The sequence below is a fragment of the Amia ocellicauda genome, chromosome 1, assembly GCF_036373705.1.
Source record: "Amia ocellicauda isolate fAmiCal2 chromosome 1, fAmiCal2.hap1, whole genome shotgun sequence".
In the NCBI taxonomy this organism is placed as follows: Eukaryota; Metazoa; Chordata; class Actinopteri; order Amiiformes; family Amiidae; genus Amia; species Amia ocellicauda.
The window spans coordinates 25,560,008-25,584,912 of record NC_089850.1 but is presented as its reverse complement, the minus strand read 5'-3'; the positions used below and the strand labels follow the sequence as shown (position 1 = coordinate 25,584,912).

Here is a 24,905-nt window from a genome sequence, read left to right as displayed (position 1 = left end):
TGAGACATCAGTAAATACCATTGTTAGGGAGTATTCATCTAGAAGAATGCAACATTTTTATAAAGAGATGTAATCTGTACAGATTTTCTGTAATATTGCATATATGCAGATGAAAGCAAAGCTTTAAATATTCTTATGTAAGTATTAACTTAACTTAATTTAATAAAAGTCAATTTAAACCCACTGGAAATGTATTGGACTCGAATTGAATATGAACATTTGCAAATATATTTAAAAATAAAGATGGCCTTTCAGTCCTTAAGCTTGAGAAATATTTTATTTCCCCTTCCCTTCTGCTGTCCTTTGATGTGTAATTTACAATACAGCCTCTCAGAATTAGCATCCAATTAGGAGTAGTGATCATTATGACTGAGTATTGTAGAGTATGGAGGCAAATCCATCCATCCATCCATCCATTTTCGAAACTGCTCGTCTTGGTGAGGGTCACGGGGGGCGCCGGAGCCGATGTCTGGAGGCAAATCTTTCTTGAAATGTATCAGACATACGATAAACATTTCTGTAACAGCTATAGAAAACAAGCTTTAATAAAAAAAAAATAGGGTATGATGCATGCGAAGGTTTGTGGATTTTATGTTTGTTTATCATACTACAAAAAAAACACATTTATCTTAAGCTTCTTAACATAATGTTTGGCTTATTTTTGTTTTTAAGATATTTTTAAACTGTATTAATTAATTAATCCCATAATCTACATAATCTAATCCAGTCATGCATATAGACTACAGACTGTAATCTGCTGCCCACTAAAACCATAGTAAGAGAGATCAAAACAGATATTATAATGTCTTAGTCCAAACACATACTGTTTAAATACAAGGTCAATCTAACATAACATAAACGCAACCCTGACTGTTATGGTAACGATATAAAAGTATATACCACTAATAAACATTTTAACAGTTGTCGTCAAATTTACAGAACTTGAAATAGTTAATAGTCATACAGAGTGATGAATTCAAACCGCATGTGCAAATCCTAGCTCTGCAATAGGTCAGAATATTTCCGTTTTTGGCTATATGAGGGATAGATTATCTTTTCCTTAGTTTCTTATCACATAAATCAAAGAACAGAAGTATTCCGTTTTTTTCCCCAAGTTAGAAAATGAAATGAAGAATAACATTTTGTAGACCTGAATGTATTGCTGCACAGAGTTAATTGAAACGCATTCAGTTGAGCAGCCTAAATTCTAGCATGCACCGGGTTCTGGATCTGGTTCTGAAAGCCACCCAGGGCCAGGAGAGCAAAAAAAACAAATGCCTGATATGCCTGTTAGATTAAAGTAATACAAATCAGCTTCAGATCTTTATCGCTGTTGAACAGTCTCCCCTATGCCTTTGATGGCGAATGAGAAATTGTATCACTTGCAGTACTTTTTAAAACCAAGAATCCGGTTTCTGCAACAAATTAAAAGAATCGTCATTGTCAAGCTACACTGCTATGTAAAGCTGACGTGATTTTTCTAGAACGGTATCAAGAGAAGGATTGGATTAATATGCTAACTACCAAACAAGCAGCATGGATCACATAGTCTTCCTCTCATTTGTATTTTTATTTATTGTTTGTTTTTACTTTATTTAATAGTATTCCACAATAAAGTGCTTAAAGGTGTAACATGTTGGAACGGTAGTTGTTACTGGTGACTCAATGAGCTCATGTGAAAAGGCTAGATGTGTGAGGATGATTATAAATCTTAATAATTTCTTCTTACCTATGTGTAGGGGCATCTTCAGAATAAACAATATATACTTTTTACAGCAAAATGGCAATTGTTTAATAAAATACTTCTTGACTTGTTTTTTCTGAGCTTCATATTGGCTTAACTTTTCAGCTCTAGGTGTTCAACATCACTTGTGGTGGTATTTAAGGAAATTAACTTATTATCAGTCATTTATAGTTGAGTGCATTTGAAGGGCCTGGGTTTGTTACAGAAGAAATGGTTAGAAACATGTAACTGCTTGGGATTAAATATAACTTCTTCATTTGTTCTTGGTAGACGTGGTATTATCATAGTGTGGGCAAGAATTATGTCTGAGGTTCTTTGACACAGTCGGCTTTATTATTATTTTACTAAATATAGAACCATCATTTTTTGCCACTTTCTTCCACAAAACTGGAACATTCACTGTCTCTTGACTCATCACCACATAGCAGCCCTGATCGTCTATAGAAGAGCCAAACATGTGTGTATGTCTCAGGAACTTTGCTGAAAGCAGACGATTTTTGCAATCTATGTGGTTCATTGTCAGTAAGAGGACCACCACTGCTCTTTCTGGTGTTGCCCAGTCAAGGGGTGCACTGCAAAGCAATGATCCCAGCTGCCACACAGGGTTGTCTGGTCACAGCCTTAGTATATACACCAATTTGTAATTCGTATGAAATTAAATTACCCTTTACTTTCCAGACAGAGTTAATCAGATCTTTAATATTGATATTCTGCTTTCACATTTTCCTAAATATATTTGTTCTGTGCCATTACCATAATTAAATGTTAGGTCTTGTTGCAGTGTACAATTATTAATATCAAACATAAACAATTTTCAACTAAGCGAATTGTCACAGTATACACCTGGAACCACATTTTGCGTCAAATTGCTGAAACCTTATGAATCTTATTTGAATGTTAATGCTTGTTTAGCATCCCTCAATAAACAGAGACTGCAAAGACAGCTTGGACAACAATGTGAGTTCTGTGTATACTCCAGATGCTCTGTAATATACTGAATTGGTTTTGTATTTTTAAATTATTATATAAATTGGACTATGCATTTAGTTTAAACGCAGACACATCCCAGTTAAAGCTGGTGTGTTTTACTCACCCAAATTAATACAACTGTTGCAATTACTAGTGCAATGTAACGCTCATAGTGAAATTAAGATAAACAACATTTATTTAAGACAATCTAGAAATTAGAATAATTAATTTTAGAATTTTTTAGGCGGGGGTTGTTTTGTTTGTTTTCTGTTTATAATGAAGAATAGATCTTTCAATTTAGTTTCCCTCAAAGGTTCACAGTATGAGACGAATGTGTATACCCCTCATTGTTCAGCATTTACCCTCCGAAGTCATTAGTGGACAACCCAGGCTTTTGATTATTCCAACCTGCCAGATTCAATTAACCACAATCCCACTTCCAGTCTCGGTTTCTTCACAAACCCTTGAAAGCTTTAATGTTGATTGTTGCTTTTCTTTCCTTTTGAGTGGTCCTTAGGCTATTCTATATTTGATTAAGAGCGTGCTGGTTTGCATTATTTATTGGATTTTACATGCCACAGCATGTACACTCTATGACAGTTCCAAATCATGTATAATTAACTCTTTGATTAAATATGCCTGCCCATTTCTTTTGCATCATATAAACATGTGGCATTTTATTCAAGTGTGTTTAAGAAGGGTATTTGAAAAGTACCTCCTGAAACCATCTGCTTCTCTTGAACACCTGTGTGTAGGTAATGAAACAGGCTCTTTACATCACTCTGTCACAGCTAAAGTGTTCCAATTAATACACACTGTAGCATGTGTGACTTTTCAGCGGTGTAACAAATAAGCCTTTTTCAATATATTTAGTCTCTTTTGACATTTATTTCCCTTCTCTTCAGACCTTTCCATTGCATTACTAACAATTGAAGTATAATTGTCAACGTGGGATCTGCATAAAATGGCCTTGTCAATGGCTCTGAGATGGGGGGCTGATTGCTGATGGGGGGTCTTTACCTGAGATCAATTTAACAGCCTCTCTTACCTGAGATCTCAGAGCTTGCTTCTGAGGAGCAAGGGTCATAATCCCGATGCTAGTATTGTATTCCCCTTACAAGTCAGGGCATAATTAGCTACCCCAAATCCTTTCATCTGACAGTTTTCTGATCAATAGGTTGTCTGTTTGTTGCTCTGTTGCAGAAGTGTATTTCCTGTAACATTGGTTTTCAATTTGTTGTGGGTTTTTGTCCTTCATTTTAAAACTACCATGTCATATTTTGTGATCTAAACAAGCAGACTGTGATATCACATGACCAGACTTCTAGATGCCAGAACTATGAGATAAGATGCTTTTAAGATGCTTATATGTTGAATTAATAATTTATGATATACCTTACTGACAAAGATTCACTTTGAATGCTACATAGGCTACATTACATTAAAATGCACCACTTAATACATGTAAATGTGAAAATATAGCTTTTTATAAGGATTCAGGATATAGAAGATACAAAGTAATGCTCTCTTAGAAATACTGACATTCCCTTTAGAAGAATTCTCCTAAGCCCTGAAGGGACCGCTAACAGTAGGAATAAAGTAAGGTTAGCCTTGTGCTTTACAGAAAAATCACTTGAAAGCTATAGGAAAAGATGGAAAAGAGATCCATTCACAATGAATTAAGAGTTGTTATGGTAGATTTTATTAAAGATTTCTCCAAGACCTTGTCATGGAAATCTGAGTCAAAAGTAAATTAACTCATCAGGCTTAAGTTTCATTGAAGCAGCAGTGCATCTCTCTGTTAATTTTTCATCACATACTCAGCCAGACATGTGAACTCAAGTTTTTGTTCATATGAACATCTGTCATGCACAGTGAATACATGCTTTCAGTGAAACAACAAACTGTAGCGGGAATTTCCAAGATTCGGTTGTGTTTAACACATCTCATCTTGTGCCCTTACTATATCTTGGGAGAACCTTAATGTAAAGCATGTTGCATTTATTGCATCTCCTTCATCAGCAGTGCAACAAGATTTGTGGTCCACTAAAATAGATTTGACTTCACTCAAGACCTTGGATACAGAATAGCTGGTTGGGTGTGCAACCAGGCAAGCAGTAAAAATCACAAAATCGTTTTTTTTTTGCCACTTTCTCCGTTCAGGGGAAAAAGTTGAAATACCTGCTGGTGGATGGACAGCAGGTAAATCATTTTGTTGAGATTTTTTAAGTACAGAATAATGATTCGCAGACTCTCCAGAAGTCTCCAGAAATAATATTTTTCACGCAATCTGCTGAAACCAAGTGTATATGATTTATTTTTAATTTATTCTGTTTTTATTATATCTAAGTTGTGCTATTTGTAGAATGTCAGCTTTAAATACATATAACTTAGAGTAGCTTTATGGGGGAAAACCTCTAAAAGGCAATACATTTCAGTGTTTTATCCTGACAGCTTTCTTAAACTCCTTAATCCAACAGCTTTATGAAAGCTTGGATGTTTTTGCTCATGATCAATCATTTTATGTAATTTCTTATCAAACGCTTTACTTGAATGCTTTCCTGCACCTAAATGCTCCACACATCTCCATGTTTCTTGGCTATTGGACTAAATGCCATCGTGTTTTTTGATTTGATACTATGACTATGTAACAGTGACTATTGTCACTGAAAAAAGACTACAATTCAAATACTTTATGGCGCCTTTCTAGGGAGTGATTTATGAAACCAGCATACCATAAATATTTTACTCACTCTACAGAAAAGGACAAAAATGCATGTTTTTTTTTTTCTTTTTCAGCGTAGCAATCACTTCTATTGTTCTTTGTCCTTTTTGATTTTCCTGCAGGCCTGGAAAATATATTGCCTGAGGAGGTAGAGTGTTTGTCTCCATTGTGGAGACTGATTCATCTCAAATAGTTATGTAATACCATTTGAGTCAAAGGACCTACACAGATAGTTGATGAGGTTTTGTGGGGATTTTACTATAATGCGAACGGTCTGTTAAATTCTGCTTGGTTAGCGAATGCATAAATTGTTTTAAAGCTGCCAAGCAGCCAAAAAGCAGTGTGTCTGTGCCATTGACAAATGCCAGTGGACACTGAGCGGGTGTTGGGAATTCCTCTGGGATTTCAGTGTCACATGGATCCCACGGTGCCAAAAATGAAATCCAAGGGTAGTAACCTCTGCTTTTTCTGCATTTTTATAAAATTATTTGATTGTCTTCCTATGAATAGTATGACCAAAATTTCACAGGACTTTTATTGTATATCATGTATATGAGAATTTCCCAATTGTCTCCTGATAACTGTATTCACAACAAAAAAGCAAATGTTAATATGAACTCAGCAATTTTCTGTTTTGCTGTAGCAGAATGGATTGTGCCCTCCTCATGTAGAATGATATGTTTTTCTTATTTGAAAAACTTGGCTGCATTTGAGCTTGTTCTCTCTGAAAATGTGTCCCCTGTACCTTATGATGCCTCTTATGTGACAATGCGGAAATACAAAGGAGACGTTCATCAGTGGTGAACCCAATTCAATGTGTGGTGTTTCAATAGCACTCTTCAGATCTTTGGGTGTCCGTAGTTTAATTCCCTTCTATACAGCCTCCCAAGTCAGAGAAATTGTTAGAAACGGTCTTTACAGAAAAATATTCCAACAAATTTATATAGAAAATCTCTATTAGAATGTTTTAAGTACGAGATTGAATAAGGAGGAGAATAGATATTTGACATGTAGGTATATTTTACTTTTGTTTTCCAGAAACGGGCTAAAGGACAAATCCTGTTTTTTAAAGTTTGTGAACACCTCAATCTCTTGGAGAAGGACTACTTTGGACTGAATTACAGAGATAACACCGACCAAAAGGTAAGATGTGTTTTTATCATACCAGCATTGACATTTTGCCTGTGTGAGAAGCCATTACAGTTTATGGCGGCAATGATCTTACATGTTTATGGGTTCTAGGCATATGATGTGATTAATTTTTTTTTTATTATTATTTGGGCCTCAGACTAATCCCTTCATATAAGCAGACTAATAATTTACCTCAGGTTAAATGTCTTAGATCTTTACCACTGACTTCAGTAATTGTGTTCTTCACAGTTACGTTACTCATAGTTACGTTTTAGAGATTCTTCAGCTGCAGAAACGTACGAGAGAGATGTTTAATGTCTCTCATTGCCTTGGTTAGGATAGTGTTTGTGGGCAATCATATTGAAAATTTAAACTTTCTGCCCTCCACGCATTCAGTACAAAGTGATGAGTTTTTAAAGGGTCTGCTGTAAAGTTTGAGAAACTCTTTTGGCATTTTCTCTGTATTGCCATATATAAAACATATAATAGAAAACTGAAACAGATTCAAAACTGGAAGCGACTACAGAATGGTTAGGTGTACAGTCTATCCCGATACGATAGTGGAAAGAAGTAATGTAATGAAGTAATGATTACAAACTGAATCAAAGGCATCACACGTGCAATAAATTCACCAGTCACACCATGGACACTGCAAGAGAATTTGGAGGACTCAATCCATCACAAAAATATAGAAAGATTTCTTAAGAAATAAGAGAACATATAAGTTCAGTCAAGTCCCCAAATCAAAAGTTAATTACATTACACTGTGCAAAGCAGTAAGGAAGAGTATTACTGAAGGTATAAGAAAGTTTAACAGTAAGTTAAATAATTAAAAATAAAATAAACCACTGAAAATAATAGGAACATAAAAATTTGCAAATAAACGGCTCCATATCAGAAAGAATCACTGCCCTGAAAAATGATTAAGGCATAACAATCAGAAACAGAGATGCGATTATCAGAAGAGTGGAAGAATTCTACAGTAAACTCTATAGAAGTAATACAGTAATAAAGAAGAAGACAAGGTCTCAATGAACACAAGTGAAATACCAGATGTAATTATAGAAGTAGGCTATGCCATAAAGAAGATGAAAAATAGAAAAACACCTGGAGATGATGGCATCACAGTGTAGATCCCAAATGAAGCTGGAGAAGACATGGAGAATGTTCTTGAAAAACATTTTACAAATTGTCTCAAGATTAAACAAATACCAGAAACAGTGGAAAAATGCAAACATCATTCTCCTGCACAAGAAAGGAGACAAAGATGATCTGAAAAACTATAGGCCCATTAGGCTACATTGTATACACAGTATTTACAAAGGTACGAACACATTGCCTACACTGGACATCGCCCGGTCAAGAGAACAAGGATTCAGAAGTGAATATAACATGATGGATCATATTCAAGTCATCCAAGAAGTACTAGAAAGCTGTAGAGGGTATGAGCTTCCATTGTGCAAGGGCTTTATCCACTATGAGAGAGCACCTGATCCAATATAAACTCTGCTATTAGGACTCTAAGAAATCAAAGCATTTAGTAAACATACATACAGTGAGTGAAAAAAGTATTTGATCTCCTGCTGATTTTGTACGTTTGCCCACTGACAAAGAAATGATCAAAACTTGGGGATCAAATACTTATGAACTGGAGTAAAACCAAAGTAATGTTTTACAGCTTTGTAAAATCTAAGTTCCACCACTTAGGTTGAAAAGGAGCGGCTCTGGAGGAAGGGGAGCGGAGAGCAGGTGAAGTTAGTCTTCTCACACAAGAGGACCGGACAGGTCTAGAGGGAGTGTAGGGAGAGATGATAGACTGTAGGTAGCTAGGTGCGCTAATGTCACCAGGGTTGAAAAAAAGGCTAATAGCATTTATGTTCCATCAGTTCACCTGTTTTTTCTAGTCATCTTAAATGGAATGTATTTTATACTATTAGAAATACAAAAATATTTGTACCTTCCCCCACTGTTTAGGACTACCCAAAGTGACCTTGAAGTCAGTTCACATTAAAATATATTCCTTTCTATCTTGTATTCAGTAACTTCAGTCTTCCCTGTACGATACAGATGGTGTTCTCAGCTGTGGAACGTAGAAACCGAAGGCCAGGCAACCATCTGAATTGATGATAAGCAATGAATCCCAGCAGAGTGGCAGTGTTGCCATTAGATAATTCCCAGGAGGCTTTGCTGCCACACACTCTAGTCATGCATACTATAAATCATGCCTATATTTAACTTCCAACTAAAAGAGTTAGAGTAACATGTTTCACCAGATTTCACTTGGAGGTATTGCCACTTTCAGGTTGTGTGTAATATGCATTGCCTGTAAATCGAGAAAAAAACTATTAAATCAACTGATACGCACAGTAGTTGTAATTTCTAAAAATAAGAAATAAATAAGAATAATATTTCAACTGATGTCCAAATATGATGTCTAAATGCATGTGGTATTTTAATTTGGAATCGCAAATTGTTTTTGTGTTTTTCTCCCCCCTAACTTTTTGGAATCGCCAATCTTGCTAATGCATCTCGGCTCGTCGCTATGACTCCTACCACGTTCACATGGGGAGGGTGAGGAGGTACAAGCAGGTTCCTCCAATCCTGGCCGTCCTCGAGCCCCCTGTCTCTTTTCACCGTGCAGGCTACTCAGCCCGCTGAGAGGTTCAGCGCCGATTGGAGGAGAGACATGTCCCACTCAGCTGTACTGCAGGTGCTCAGGAAGCCGGCAGGAGACGCTTGATAGTGACGAGCCGAGAGAAACCATACCGATTTAACCTACCCCAACCTGGGCAGCGCTGAGCCAATTGCACGCTTCCACTGAGCTCTCCTCGGTCACAACCAGTTAAATTGACAGAGTATATGAGTACAACCTCATCCAGAGCATTACCTTTACGATGTGCTACAAAAAATACATACACTTATGGTAATGCTGAGCTCTAGGCATAGTAGAGGTTGGATAGTATTTGCAATAGTGAGCATTCACTATGCAACCTAGAATGCAACTTAAATATGTCCTAAAGCCTGAAAAGAGCTGGCTATGCTATTGCTGGCTTTAGCAACGAGTTCCCAGAGGCTGGTGCACAATTGGGTGTGCCACAGGGACACAGTGATTTTAAGTAACCTAGGGAATCACCACTGGCTCGGAGAGCTTCTATGCTGCCCGGCATTTCAGATTTGTAGTCTTTCCAATTGCATCCACTCCATTTGGTTCAGGGGATACATACTCATCTCTCCTGAAATATTAGTTGTAGCTGTAGACTTAGTTGACCAATTAGCAGTTCCTGTTTGTGGGAGTAAATATTTAGAATTTAGACGTTTCTTATCATCCTTCCCTTAATGCAGTGTAGAAATATCACCATGGAGTTCATTCAGCTGCATTTTAAGTCACAGTCACGGCTGGGGAGTCAGTAGCCATGGCAGCAGATAACCAAAGTCTCTCAGAGATCACAATATACTGTGGGCCTCTGTTTTATTTTTGTTTCATCATTATCACACCATACATTTTTTCTTCTCAGATACACCTTTAAAGCAGTTTAATTTAGCTACACACTGGGTCTGTTCTACATCAGCACCAATTTATAGAACGTAGCATTGAAGATCATCAGGTCATTATTCTAAAATGTTCAATCTTCTAACCATTTTATTAAGCCAATGTTTTGAGCTGTTGCTGCTTGCTCCAAAACAGTAACTTATTTCTAAGATTTACCAGGCCAACATGTGAACTGTCAAATCTCTTCCCTTTTTTAAAGATTTTTTTTTTTTTTCCTGCAGTGCTGGCTGGACCCTACTAAAGAGATCAAGCGTCAGATTCGAAGTAAGTGCTCTTAACATGAACATGGCCCTGTACACACTAGCCATTTGTATTTTATTATTGTTTATGCAAATCACAAAACTACAATCATTTTGGCACTAATGACTTTATCTAAGAATAGACCAAGTCTGTTTGTATCCTTGGAAACTCCTTTGAGGTATTTCTGGGTGTATTTGAAGCACACTCAATACATTTACATGGCACAAGTATTCAGAATTTTACGTGTCGCTTTGGTAATGTAGTGAAACAGTGAAAATGGTAGACTGAGGAGAAGAGTGTCAGCATGACAGCAACTGGTTCGGTGCTGCACTCGAGCATTGTGTGGAATTTTTCAGCTACTTTTGCATAGTAACCCCGAAAAACGTGTTTGATTCAGATTTACAGTTGTCAGATTCCAAAAATATGTACGCGGGGTCAATCCGGACTCACTTTGTTGCATGCATATATATATATGTACAGTAAGACATCTTGTGGTCAAAGTCAAATATATATGTGCATGACACAAAGAGGGAGTTGCAATGTCAATAAATGTTGCTTGTATAAAATACATCGATTCAGCTATTAAAAATACATTCCATTGGTCCTGGTTAGATGACAAAGCTGAAGTTCATTTACAAAACGGCGGATGCAAGGCAACTCAAATTAAGAATAGTGACTGCATAAAACTAAATTAACAGCCTCTAGCAATTTGTGAGTATATAGAATATAGAATATAAATTCGCAAAATTTCATATTCCGAAAACTTGTGGAAAATTAGTGGCCATGTAAATGCAGTGACTGTTTACTGTTTAGCTAGGAGTAAGCTTTCTGACATAATGTATCAATTTATATCATCATCAAGGACTCATAGCTAGGCATGTGTCCAACTTTAAAAGTTGTATCCTCCAAAAGTTACAGCTGTGTGAGAGACCAGCCCATTTTCTGGAATCATGCCTAAGCCATAAATACTTGAAGTACTAGTGATTGTTTTTCTTACTATAAAAACACATGTTAAGAGAAAGTACAGTGTTTAATGTGAGAAGCTAATGTACAATAGGTTGTAGTAAAAGTGCATTTAAAAGTGCAATCAAAATAAAATAATACCTGAAGCTATCAAAGATACAAGACAGATACAATAATATGAAAAAACCTCTAACAAACAGAGTAATCAATATTAATCACAAAGGGGTAGTTATATGAGAATGGTATGCAAGTGGTCAACAGTCTAGGGTAACAGTCTCCGAGAGGCCAGCATTTTCAACCATAATTACTGTCGGTTTGCTTGTTATTTAATATAGTATATTCCCTGTAATTTCTTCTCTGTTAAGGAATTTCAAATTCAATATATTATCCATGGTGACTTACAATTGTTGTCATATCTCATATTAGTTTTACATATAAAGCTGTTTTTTCACTGGAGCAAGTCCCTTGCTCATGGACACAACAGCAGTGTGCCCCATCTGGGATTGAACCCACAACCCTTCACTTCAGAGTCCTAACTGTTACTTCATACTGCACCCCATCCTATTTTAAATGAAAGAAAAATAAATTAAAGCATGGCCATAAATATATACAAAATAAATATATAATAGGAAGACTATGATCTTAGGGTACTGCAATATATTCGGAAATGCTTACATTATATATCGGAGCTAAGAGTGTTACCATACCAATAATATTCTGCATCTGCTTGTTTATTTTAACCCTGCAACAGGGGTCACCAGGTGGCTTGGAACAAACGTTTCAGGAAATTGTTATCTTTGACTCATGATTTTGAGGAATTTTACTTGATATAAATTTTTATTATTAATTAATTATTAATTATTATTTTATCTGGTTGTTTGTTTTATTTTTATATTGATTGATCAAAATACTTTATATTACAAACAGAGCATATATTATAGTTTTTGATTAATATTAATCAATGGGATAATAAAATTAATAATTTTGCTCGTGGTTTCCAAGCTATTTGGAACTGTATAAATATTGCTGTTTCACATAATTATATTGTATATGAGACATTACTTTTTAAAATGAATCCCAATGGTCCCATAACATGCATACATTGACTATTAAATTACATATACCAGTCACTTAATGTTTTAAATTGAGCTTTTCAATGAAGAGCATAGCAGTTAAATGTGTATAATAGACTCAACAGTGCAAATGGTAAAAGACAGACAATAACTTAGCATATCCTAGTCTTCTGTTATGGATTTTGTATATAGATTGCATTTGAAATCTATACATTACATGCACTTGGTCATTTGTACTATCCAGTATGTCTGTTTTTTGCATAATCTGTTGTGGTCACCCTTCTGTTTAGCATCTGATGTCATTGTGATACAACAAGATCTGAAATGGAAGCAGCTGATGTGGTTTACATATGCTTAGAAAAACTATCATTTTGAATAATTTAAAAATCACCAGGTTTTCATTTAGTTATTTAGCGACCTTTGTGGGTTAAGTGGTAGATTACAAAAATCAACCACTTAAACAATCAGCTGAGGCTTTTTTGTTTCTAAACAAGTAAGCAACACCTGATGATCTTCTTTGCATTGCTTTAGCTTATGTAGCCTCTTACTGATACCGCTTGAAGTGGAAAGACATGAATTCCTCTTTCATAAGCTTTCCAGACAGCTGTTTTTCCTCTTTTGTCATAATTTCCACAAGTTCTGACTTAACTTTAGTCGCATAGTTGAGCTAAAGGACAGTACCAACAATATAGTCTCTGTTTGATGCTGCATATAACAGTAATCTCCCAGTGTGTTCAACATACTTAGCATTCCTTTAAACTTCCATATTACTTTGAACTTGTGTTTTTAATTTTTATTTTCATGTGTCACAAGAGGAACGTTTTATGTCAGCCCCCCTTTCTGCTTCTGAATAGATGTTTTTTCTTCTTGACGCACAAGCCATGCTTTGATATGAACCTATTAAATATGCTCTATGACACTTCTACAAAGGCATTTTCATAACGTATATACCATTAGTCTGTTAATGCTTGACATGTGCTTAAATACTGAGGCTCTAAGTTAAGTGCAAGTGTATTTACAGCAGAAAGTACTTCATATAAACTAATAGTGTTGCTGTAGGTGATCCAGTGTTGTTGCAGATTGACTTGGTCCTGGCAACATAACAAGCAGATTGACATCATTACAAACCTTTTTTTCTTATGTTTCTATTACCCTAAATGCCATATTTATTTATTTATTTATTAATTCATGCAGGGATGGTTTCAATGTCTTATACACATTACTTAAGCATTTAAGTAAAACTGCGCTGTGGTGTGCATAGCAACCCACATATGATAGATTGAGCTACTTCACATTTTGAACAGCCTGGAGTGGCCAAAGTCTGATGGAACTGATACATGTGGCAAAAATATGGTAACCCATACATCCGGTACTATCATGCATTCACCGATTAAAAAATTACTTATAGGTATCTTCATGGAAAAGGAGAAATTGATTAAATATTTAGATTATCAGATGGTGTCATACCATGTATGCAGCAGGATCTGATCCAACAGTAAATTGGTCTTCTCTTCCTCTAAACAAAATATCAAAACGTGTAATAAGTAAAGCTGCCAGCATTCTGGTTCACATTTTGCATGTGATACAAGAAATTCCAGTTTGGTAATTAGTGTACAGTGCTTTAAACATTTCTCTCCGGGAGAGATTTGAAAAACAGCATTTGAAGAAAGCTTTTCCGTTGCAATATCTGTTTTGCTGTCCTGCTTCTTATTACCAGTCTTTGAAAGCACCACAACTTAGCATAACAGCATATCTCCATTTAAAACCCAAAGTCAAGAGACTGGTTGCAGTTTTTATGGGTTCAACAAGGCAGACTTCAAAGTTGGCTCCTCATGATTCTTTGCTGTTGTATAATTGCTTGCAGCTGCTACATCCTCTTGACGTGTTTCTTATTTCATTGTGCTGTGTAACAGTCTGCTGGGAAAGCTTCTGGCTCAGTTCCACTCTATAAAGGAGCATATTTGGATTCTGTCTGCTTTTAAGGGGGTGTCAAAGTTGATATGTTTGTGTTTGTTTTTAAAGAGGAAATAACATAGCATGCACTATAAATACATAAAGGTGCAGAATCATGACAAACTTTTTGTACATGATAATGATGTGGCTTATAAATTCTTTTGATCCACCCTGTAATTACGTTAACCAGCTTTTGTGTTTTCTTAATTTCCCTATCTGCAGACTCTCCTTGGCAGTTTGCCTTCAATGTTAAATTCTACCCTCCTGATCCATCACAGCTAACTGAAGATTTAACCAGGTACTCTTTTTTTGTTCTCGTACATGTCAGGGACATGTTTAAAAATCAGATTTAATTTCAGCTGCCAGCATTATATCTTTTAATGTAAGCTATATTAAGGTTAAAAAATGACAGTTAAAAAATGATGACGATATTAAAACCAATAATAATCATATATCTCAGGATATATTTATATTTGAAGGAATATAGGTCAGAAATGATCCTCTGATGTGATTGTAGATATTTTAGTTTTAATAATAGTAATCATTGCTTTATTGTCCATTTCTTTCTTCCTGTCTGTGCAGATACTTCCTGTGCCTTCAGCTGCGTCAGGATATTGCTTCGGGACGGCTGCCATGCTCCTTCGTCACCCACTCCCTGCTGGGCTCCTACACCCTGCAGGCCGAACTGGGGGACTACGATCCTGAGGAGCATCGTCATGACTACATCAGTGATTTCCAGTTCGCACCCTCGCACACTAAGGAGATGGAAGAGAAAGTTGTTGAGCTGCACAAAACACACAGGTTACCTAGCTGTTGCCTTCATTACAATGCTTTTTTTTCCTTCTATCATGCTGCGATGTGGAGATCTTGGCTATGTCGTTTTAGTTCAGTCTTGGCTTTTAAATCATAATTAAAATGACAGAAGTACCAATTGGTTAAACATACTTTTAAAAGGGCTTTCTATAGAGGTGCTTCTTAAACTGATACATTTAAATCTAGAAATATGTGATTTAGGAAATTGAATTGTATCTGTTTCCTGTAGTTAATCAGTGTCACCCTGCTTTGTTTACCATGCTGATCTCATTTGGGTCCAGCGTGTTCAAAGATCTGCTTTGTAGGCAGATCCTTGTGGTAGTGCTTTTAAGATTTAAATTATTTTGGCCTGTTGATAATCCTGAGTCAGTTCCCCAAAAAATAGTTTAATCATCATCCAACATGCTAAAATGAAGGCATGGAAAACAGAACAAACAAACCAAAAAATGCCTGTGAGGGCAAATTAAGATACATTTCCTCTGATGTAACAAGATTCCAGAGATAGAAAAGACTGAAATAAGAAAAATCATTCAGACCCTATGTATTTTTGACATCTGGAGTAATTATTTATTTTTGTTATTTTATTTGAAAATATTCTTGTTGGGGTACAGGTGCTTCATTTGATGTGTACTGATTAATAAGACTAGCCACAAAATTACTTTCTAGGGGTCTGACTCCGGCTCAGGCTGATTTACAGTTCTTGGAAAATGCCAAGAAGCTATCCATGTATGGAGTGGATCTACATCATGCCAAGGTACTCACTTAATTTTCATGCTACAGGAAAGTAACCAAGAAATACAAATGTTACGGTTATAGTTTTTGGGGTTCTTCAGTCTATGTATGACTCTTCACCATGTTTGCCGTTTTGTCTGAATTCAGTGCCACATTTATTTTCCTAACATTGCAAGAGGAATACATCAGGACTCTGTATCTGTGTATTTACTGCACTGTAACCCCTTCTATTTGTCCAGTCATAGATAGAGAAGCCATTGTAAATGCATTGATTACTCTTCAGATTTTCCAGTCATGACTTTGATCACCTAAAATAAGAAGACTGAGCAATTAAGATCATACTGCAGAATATGTATAAGGCAACCCTTTACCTAGTAAATTGGCCTACATGCATCATGAAGGTCTTTTATGTGTTTGGTTGTCAAAGTGTTTTTATTCAGTCTTTATACGTCATCTTTTCTGATCATGAGAATAATCATGAAACAACAAAGGGGAGGGTCTTTGTTTGGAAAGATCAAAGACTTGTTAATTAAAGACAACAGTTGTAAAGGGGAACAGTATAAAATTGGTTATTTCTCTAGGTCACCAATTGAATGCTTTTAAACACAGAGAAAGGAAACTCTGATGAGAATCATGATTTCAAATGCAGTGAAAACATCTTAAATAGCTCTGAGTGAACGTGACTCAAAGTGAGCTTTGATGTGGTATTTCCCTCGAAGAAAAACAATGTTTTGGAAGAAATCTGAGTTCAAGACATCAGCTGTATAAACAGATGCAGCAGTGAATTTCTATGGCTTGTGTGGATAGATGGGAACACTGCCCTTATGTGGTTAAGAAATGTAAGCAATGACCCCCCAGTTATGGATAAGTCATATGTCCCGGTGCTTTAGTTCTCTGTTCCACATGAAGTTATTTAAAAATGATTCTGGTCATTTTCTTCCAGTAGTCCATAAACCCTCTACATATAGGATTGTAATCCCTGTATATTACCATGCTTCTGATAATAATAAAAAATTCTGATAATAAAATACGGACTACATTAAAATGTTTGCCTGGATAGTTGCTATTCAAATTGATTGGCATTTGTTCACATATGTATTTGTGTGTTCATTATATCACAGGAAATGCTACACATACATTTATATTTCTAATTCTGTTCAGTCAGTGGATTAGCAGGTTTGATTAGCAGATGGTATTTCTCCTATGTTTTGTTTTGAAGATAATAATTAACTAAACACTACATTTGGAGTATTGATTACTTAGTTGATGAATGTGATTGTATTTCAAAAAGGCAAAAATGAATAACTTCTGAAGTAACACTGGATTATTTTAATTTGCTTAAATCCTTGTTTCATTTTGAATACTTAATACTTGCCGAATTCAATTCAGTTTTTGATTTGGATGTTTTTCTGATTTCCTTTTTTCTGTTGTGCTAGGACTCGGAGGGAGTGGATATCATGTTGGGTGTGTGTGCCAATGGCCTGCTGATTTACAAAGACAGACTACGAATAAATCGCTTTGCCTGGCCAAAAATCCTCAAAATCTCCTATAAACGTAGTAATTTCTACATTAAAATCAGACCAGGAGAGGTAAGTTAAAACATAATCTTTGTGCAGGGGAAAAGGAAAGGAAAAAAGCGTATGAGACCAGACTATTTTCCTTCTACTTCGGTATATGTTTTGCTAAAATAATTTCATGTAATAATCCAAAAATTGGTACAGTACCCAGACGAAAGCCAAAACCAGTATGATTGCACACATGGAAAATCCAGGGTTTCCTTAATTTTTTTCCAGACACATTTCTGCTAAGTTGCTTGGCAAGGCCGCAGTACGTTTTAAGCACGTGTTCCTTAGTTTATCCTATAACACACTCAAAGGAAGTAATAGATTTTATTGATTCCTTCCAGACGGAGCAGTTTGAGAGCACTATTGGATTCAAGCTGCCAAACCACCGATCTGCCAAGAGGTTGTGGAAGGTCTGTGTGGAGCACCACACCTTCTTCAGGTAATACCCTTCACAGTGCCTTTGTGCAGCATTATGACAATGGTTTTATTCCTTTTCACAGTTCTAATGAGAGAGATGCAAATACATCTTTTAAAGTAAAATCAGCCTAAATTAATTCAAATATGTATGCAAATGATTAATTGGTTAACTTTCTTTGTCTGTAACAAAGAAAAAACTGTTTTAGCTACTACCCCTGTACCCTTTTCGTCTATTAATGTTGGCTACTAGAGCTAGAGCAGAGGTCTGGTGTCGAGCTGATCTAAGACACTCCTTTGGCAGTCAAAAGCATGTATGTGAAAAGGTGCACAAGTAATGAGAACCATGAAAATAAGTAAGTAATAATCTCTGTGTTTATGTGGAGCTCAACAGCCTCCATGCTGCTGCACTGGGCAGGTGCTGGTAAATAAAGACAACAGGTGGAACATGCCCAGGTCCAGTTTATGAGAATGCTCTGAGAAGTCTGTGCAGATGCATATTATACAATGACCAAATACAGACAGAACAGCGAGGTGGGATCGTTTCTCTGATTTTATTTAGTGTTGATTTATCCTGTAGCTTCCTAGATCAGAATCTCACTGCAGAATTGCTGTGGAATCTGAGTTGGATAACTTTGCCAGTGGCGTGTTGCTCTCCAGAGGTTAATTTGAGATTATTTGTTTAAACTGAGTCACTCCTCTGTGTACATTGTTGTAATAAAACCCATCATATTGAATCGAAGTACCATCTGTTAGAAGGCATAGTGTTTCACTGAACAAATGTGTTGACCCAAATTGAAAAAATAATTGACATCGATTTCCTGCAGTTTGTTTCTTGGCATGATAGTGAAGGGGTGCTAGAGTTTTATAAATCACTCATTATAATGTAATGGTAAATGAATCCCCCAGTAAACAAACCCATTCACTTCTCACAATCCTTTCCTCTGCTCTATTACTTCATATTCTACTCAGTTACTTCTGTGCATGAAAATAATCTTGAGTTGGTTCTACTGGGTTTCCTACAGATATGTTATTGCTGAACGTAATAACATTTTTGTTGTTTTTTAAAATAATAATGTTTAAAATATAATTTTATTAAGAATATGGTATTGCTCAATAAATACATTTTAAATTAACTTGAAATATAGTGAGGAACTAGTGCAAATGGAGGTCCCTCTCTAAACATGCAACACAAATACAAACACACACAGCACATGGACAGACAGAGCCCACAAACAGTCCAAACCATGATCCGAGTGACGGTCCAAAGTTCAAAGCCAAGGTCAAAAGCAGGATTCCTCTCCTGGGTGTAGCACACTTCTTGGGCTCTTCATCCACTATGTAGGTCGCAGACTGTCTTTCTCTCTCTTGCTCCTTCAACTCCTCAACTCCCCCCCGAAAAGCAAGGTATGTGCCAGCTTCCTGCTTTTAGAAGCCAGGCCAATCAGGGGAGTCCTGTATATGTGTGTGTGTGTGTGTATATGTATATGTATGAATGTGTGTGCGTGTGTGTGTGCGTGTGTGTGTATATATATATATATATATATCTATAAGTGCTGTCCAACGATTCATTTACATTTTCCCTAGTTAATCGTGATTAATAGCATGTTAAAATGACATAAATATATGACTGTAGTTCTAGCAGAATGGGTGTAAAATAATCCCAAGGAAATCCATTAATTAGATTTAGTTTTTATGATAATTCCAGCAAATTACATAATTATTAAAAAAAGAGGTTGCCATAGTCCCAAGAGTGTTTTGCTTCTTCATTATAAATGTACTGAAAAGGGTCCGTTGTAAATGTAGTTAGATAATCAGATTAATTTAACTAAACTGAAAAAGTGAATAAAGTTGCACTGCACTGCATCTTATAGAATTTTAAAGTGACAGGCTCTGTATAGGAACTAAACCCATAGTACTGCAGGTCACCTGTTTCTGCTCACTGAACCAGTTGCTCACACTGTTAACATTTGTTAACATTTTCAGAAGATTCTTCTATAGTATTATAACTGACACCGTACACTGCCTCGACTAGCGCTTTGACATTAGCATTTTGGGCTTTTAGTTGATCGCTCAAACTTGATGTGCTTCTATAATATTGAGATTCACCTTCACAGAGATGACTTATCACTAGTCCACCTTTCTTCTCTATCACGATCACATCTGTGGTTCAACTATGGGTGCACAGAACGTTATAGAGAGAAATAGAGAGACGCGATTCAAAAAATGTTTAACGCGTTATCCATTTTAAATTAATTGCATGCGTTAAAGCTGACAGCTCATATATATATATATATTTTTGAATTATATATTTTTTCTTGGTGATCTTTCATAACATTGTGATTAAGCTAGGTTGCCTGACTTCATGTTCTGAACAGGTTATTAAAGCACATATTCAAACCTCAAAATACAGGAGCATTTCCACAAACACCCTCTTGATTTAAGAGTTGTCTCGTTTTATCTGTCCTACATTTTAAAGAAAAACAAAAGTGTTATTTTTGGAGCAATAGCAGTCCCTACCTCTTAGTTGTATACCAATGCCCTGCTATGCAGTAATACTGGAACTCTGAAGGATCCAGAATAAACATCTGGATGGTGCAATTTTGAATCCATTCCACTGGCTGCTCAGCTGGGCTCCACCCACCCTGCCGGGCTCCAGTTTGGACGGCAGCTGTGGGAAGTCCTCTCGTCTGTGGAATTCAGTGGTGCGAGCTGAGCCTTTTGAATGGCACGAAATGCATCCTGATTATGTCGTGGGGGGAGACTCAGTAGGTAGAATCTGAGACATTTGATGGGTTCTGGGGACGGCCTGGCCCTCATCCATCCGCCTGTATTTCAGAGAGATGAGGGTGGGAGTGCTTTGGCTCTTAAAAAAAACTAACACCTTATGATGACATCCCATCCAATGTGCAGCTGTTCAGATAATAGCTCAATACAACTGAGGATAGGAAGGTCATCATATTGAGCACAATCCAGCTATGATTTTACACATCTCAAGGGAGCTAGTATAGATACAAAGAGTGAGACGCAGCACTGGAAAATGACTTGTTTACTTGTATGAACTTATGAGGAATCGCCCTTTGTTTTTTTTTGTTTTTCTTTTTTTATATAATTATATATATATTGATTCATAATTATAAAAAATATATAATGTAGTTACGAAAATTGTTGCATTACTGGAGTATTCAGGGACTAATTATTTTTGGCACATTTATGAAGATTTTGAAGTTGATCATTTTCTGTACTATTTTTTTTCCTGTACGGTTTTGTTAGTTAAAGAAACAAATATGGAGAATAAAATGTAACGATATGTTCTGTGTTTTGTGGGATCTTCTTAAAGGTTGATAACACCCGAGCAGCCACCAAAAGCCAAGTTCCTGACATTGGGCTCCAAGTTTCGCTATAGTGGGCGCACACAGGCTCAGACACGGCAGGCGAGCACACTCATCGATAGGCCGGCTCCATATTTTGAACGCACTTCCAGTAAACGAGTGTCCAGGAGTCTGGATGGAGGTAAGCAAGTTTACACTGATTAAATCACTCGTTAGCACCCACACTGAGAGTCATAGAGCAACTCCAGACCTACTGTGGTGGGTGGGTAATGCATCTTCAATATTGTGTGTAACCAAAGACCGATTATAGCTGAGGCAAACTCTCAAAGTGAACAAAGAACAAAGAAATCCTGTTTGACTGATGTAGTTTAAAAACATTCTTCACTTTCAAAATATGGACAAAAAAAAGCAACTACCAGTGTTTCACACTCAGATTGACATGTTACAGTTTCCATATGTGGTCCAGAGTGAGGGGATAAGGGTTGTGAGATTAACACTAGGCTTCAAAACAAAATTCAAAGTTCCAGGTTTCACTACTTTAAGATTTAAATATGTAAAGAAATGTGGGTCATTGCCTCATTGTATAATTGTTTAACACTAGCACCAATCACCATTTACGGTTTATAAAACTGTCCTTCTCCGTTATTCTGACAGTTCCAGAAATGTACGTTTGTGACTTTTACTAGAAATATGTGTTACATACTGTATGTTTATGAAATTTGAGACAGTTTCATCAGTGACAGATACATATTCATCAAACCTTTAATTGAATTGCTTTTCAATTATGTATAACTTTAATCAGCACGTCAGCATTTGATTTACTATATATTGTTGCTTATTAGGGTAGCATATGTTATTAGTTTGATTAAACTGTGATTTGATCAGCCCTTTGTCTCACAATGATGTACTTTGCGCTTACATATATCTCTCCATTTGCACCTGTATGATTTCAAAGTGTGCTTCTGATGTTTCGATGTGGTTAGAGTATTTGCAGCAGCACTCATGAAAAAGGTGTATATTGTAATTCTCTCAGCCTATTGCAGGAGAGGCGCCTGCTGTCTCTATGTTTCTGTCTGCAACTTTGATACGAAACGGAGGTGTAATCTCTTGATCCTTTTTATAGTCTCTCAGGTGACTGTATATGTATCAGGACAATTGAGTATTATGTTCCAGTAAACAACTTAATCACTCACTGAGAACGTTTTACAAAGGGAGAAGCGTCTAGAATTGCTCCATTATTTAAATTAATTTGGAGACAAAACCCTTCACTAAATCCCACTCCGAAGAAGAGTGGCAAGTTCTCTGCCAACATAGAGAAGTGACATGTCTGTGTGAACTGTCTGTGAAGGCAGATTTTAAAATTTTGGAAGTTAATTTTTTGCATTTATAAATACTTCCCTTTGATTATAATTCTGCCAGTTATTAGTTGTGCCCTACGCATTTTGAATCCATATTGAACAAAGTTGTTTTTCTTCTAGATTACTTAGATATTTTGATTATAGTGTTTACTGTTGTATGGTTTTATATCTCAAATATTTACATGCTACCTTTCTATAAAACACTTTTTTTTGTAGTTTTACATTTGTACTGTAAAACAAAAAATGCAAATTGTGAACATGGTTATTTTTTTCTATTTTTCTATTTAAAAGTTCAATAATAGATATTGCATTTTTACCGGTGTGGTGCTACTAAGTATGAGTGAAACCACGGCACTTCTAGTGTTAAATGATGAATGATGAAATACTTAAAACCAATAATACTTATATGTAGCATGTGTTAAGCTTTAAATTAAAATCTTTATTTTCACTGCATTTTTGAACTGCTCATTTCTTTGTTGCTGATGGAGTTAGGTGTATGTATGTACAGTGAGGGAAAAAAGTATTTGATCCCCTGCTGATTTTGTACGTTTGCCCACTGACAAATAAATGATCAGTCTATAATTTTAATGGTAGGTGTATTTTAACAGTGAGAGACAGAATAAACAACATAAAAATCCAGAAAAACACATTTCAAAAAAGTTATAAATTGATTTGCATGTTAATGAGGGAAATAAGTATTTGATCTCCTATCAATCAGCAAGATTTCTGGCTCCCAGGTGTCTTTTATACAGGTAACGAACTGAGATTAGGAGCACTCTCTTAAAGGGAGTGCTCCTAATCTCATCTCGTTACCTGTATAAAAGACACCTGTCCACAGAAGCAATCAATCAATCAGATTCCAAACTCTCCACCATGGCCAAGACCAAAGAGCTGTCCAAGGATGTCAGGGACAAGATTGTAGACCTACACAAGGCTGGAATGGGCTACAAGACCATCGACAAGCAGCTTGGTGAGAAGGTGACAACAGTTGGTGCGATTATTCGCAAATGGAAGAAACACAAAATAACTGTCAGTCTCCCTCGGTCTGGGGCTCCATGCAAGATCTCACCTCGTGGAGTTTCAATGATCATGAGAACGGTGAGGAATCAGCCCAGAACTACACGGGAGGATCTTGTTAATGATCTCAAGGCAGCTGGGACCATAGTTACCAAGAAAACAATTGGTAACACACTACGCCGTGAAGGACTGAAATCTTGCAGCGCCCGCAAGGTCCCCCTGCTCAAGAAAGCACATGTACAGGCCCGTGTGAAGTTTGCCAATGAACATCTGAATGATTCAGAGGAGAACTGGGTGAAAGTGTTGTGGTCAGATGAGACCAAAATCGAGCTCTTTGGCATCAACTCAACTCGCCGTGTTTGGAGGAGGAGGAATGACCCCAAGAACACCATCCCCACCGTCAAACATGGAGGTGGAAACATTATGCTTTGGGGATGTTTTTCTGCTAAGGGGACAGGACAACTGCACCGCATCAAAGGGACGATGGACGGGGCCATGTACCGTCAAATCTTGGGTGAGAGCCTCCTTCCCTCAGCCAGGGCATTGAAAATGGGTTGTGGATGGGTATTCCAGCATGACAATGACCCAAAACACACAGGAGTGGCTCAAAAAGAAGCACATTAAGGTCCTGGAGTGGCCTAGCCAGTCTCCAGACCTTAATCCCATAGGAAATCTGTGGAGGGAGCTGAAGGTTCGAGTTGCCAAACGTCAGCCTCGAAACCTTAATGACTTGGAGAGGATCTGCAAAGAGGAGTGGGACAAAATCCCTCCTGAGATGTGTGCGAACCTGGTGGCCAACTTCAAGAAACGTCTGACCTCTGTGTTTGCCAACAAGGATTTTGCCACCAAGTACTAAGTCGAAGGGGTCAAATACTTATTTCCCTCATTAACATGCAAATCAATTGATAACTTTTTTGAAATGCGTTTTTCTGGATTTTTTTGTTGTTATTCTGTCTCTCACTGCTAAAATACACCTACCATTAAAACTATAGACTGATCATTTATTTGTCAGTGGGCAAACGTACAAAATCAGCAGGGGATCAAATACTTTTTTCCCCCACTGTATTTACCTGAATATTTTAATAGAATACCAATAAAGTAGTGTCTAAACTGAATTAAGTCAAGATTTATACTTACATGGGCTGCTTAATCTTAATATTAACAGTATTATTGATTAGCGTAGTCCTCTTTTTCATTCTGATATAGTGTCTGAGGTAAAAGACTGACATAAAATATATTTAATTAGACTCCATGTTATGTGATAACGAAAGCAATAGTACATCTCTTACCAATGTAATAAACTTTACTACTTCAGAGTGACACCGC

The 24,905-nt window shown here is 36.6% G+C and overlaps 1 protein-coding gene across 16 annotated transcripts in view; it reads left to right on the top strand.

The window, feature by feature from the left end:
* epb41l2 (erythrocyte membrane protein band 4.1 like 2) overlaps positions 1–24,905 on the top strand; it is an 89,509-nt gene that overhangs the window by 37,097 nt on the left and 27,507 nt on the right. For all 16 annotated transcript variants that reach the window (XM_066699565.1, XM_066699555.1, XM_066699543.1 and 13 more), the window contains exons 4-11: positions 6,477–6,581; positions 10,341–10,383; positions 14,571–14,646; positions 14,931–15,149; positions 15,828–15,915; positions 17,330–17,482; positions 17,800–17,897; positions 21,213–21,385. In XM_066699565.1, the coding sequence (XP_066555662.1) occupies positions 6,477–6,581; positions 10,341–10,383; positions 14,571–14,646; positions 14,931–15,149; positions 15,828–15,915; positions 17,330–17,482; positions 17,800–17,897; positions 21,213–21,385 (955 nt within the window). The remainder of the gene's footprint in view (positions 1–6,476; positions 6,582–10,340; positions 10,384–14,570; positions 14,647–14,930; positions 15,150–15,827; positions 15,916–17,329; positions 17,483–17,799; positions 17,898–21,212; positions 21,386–24,905) is intronic.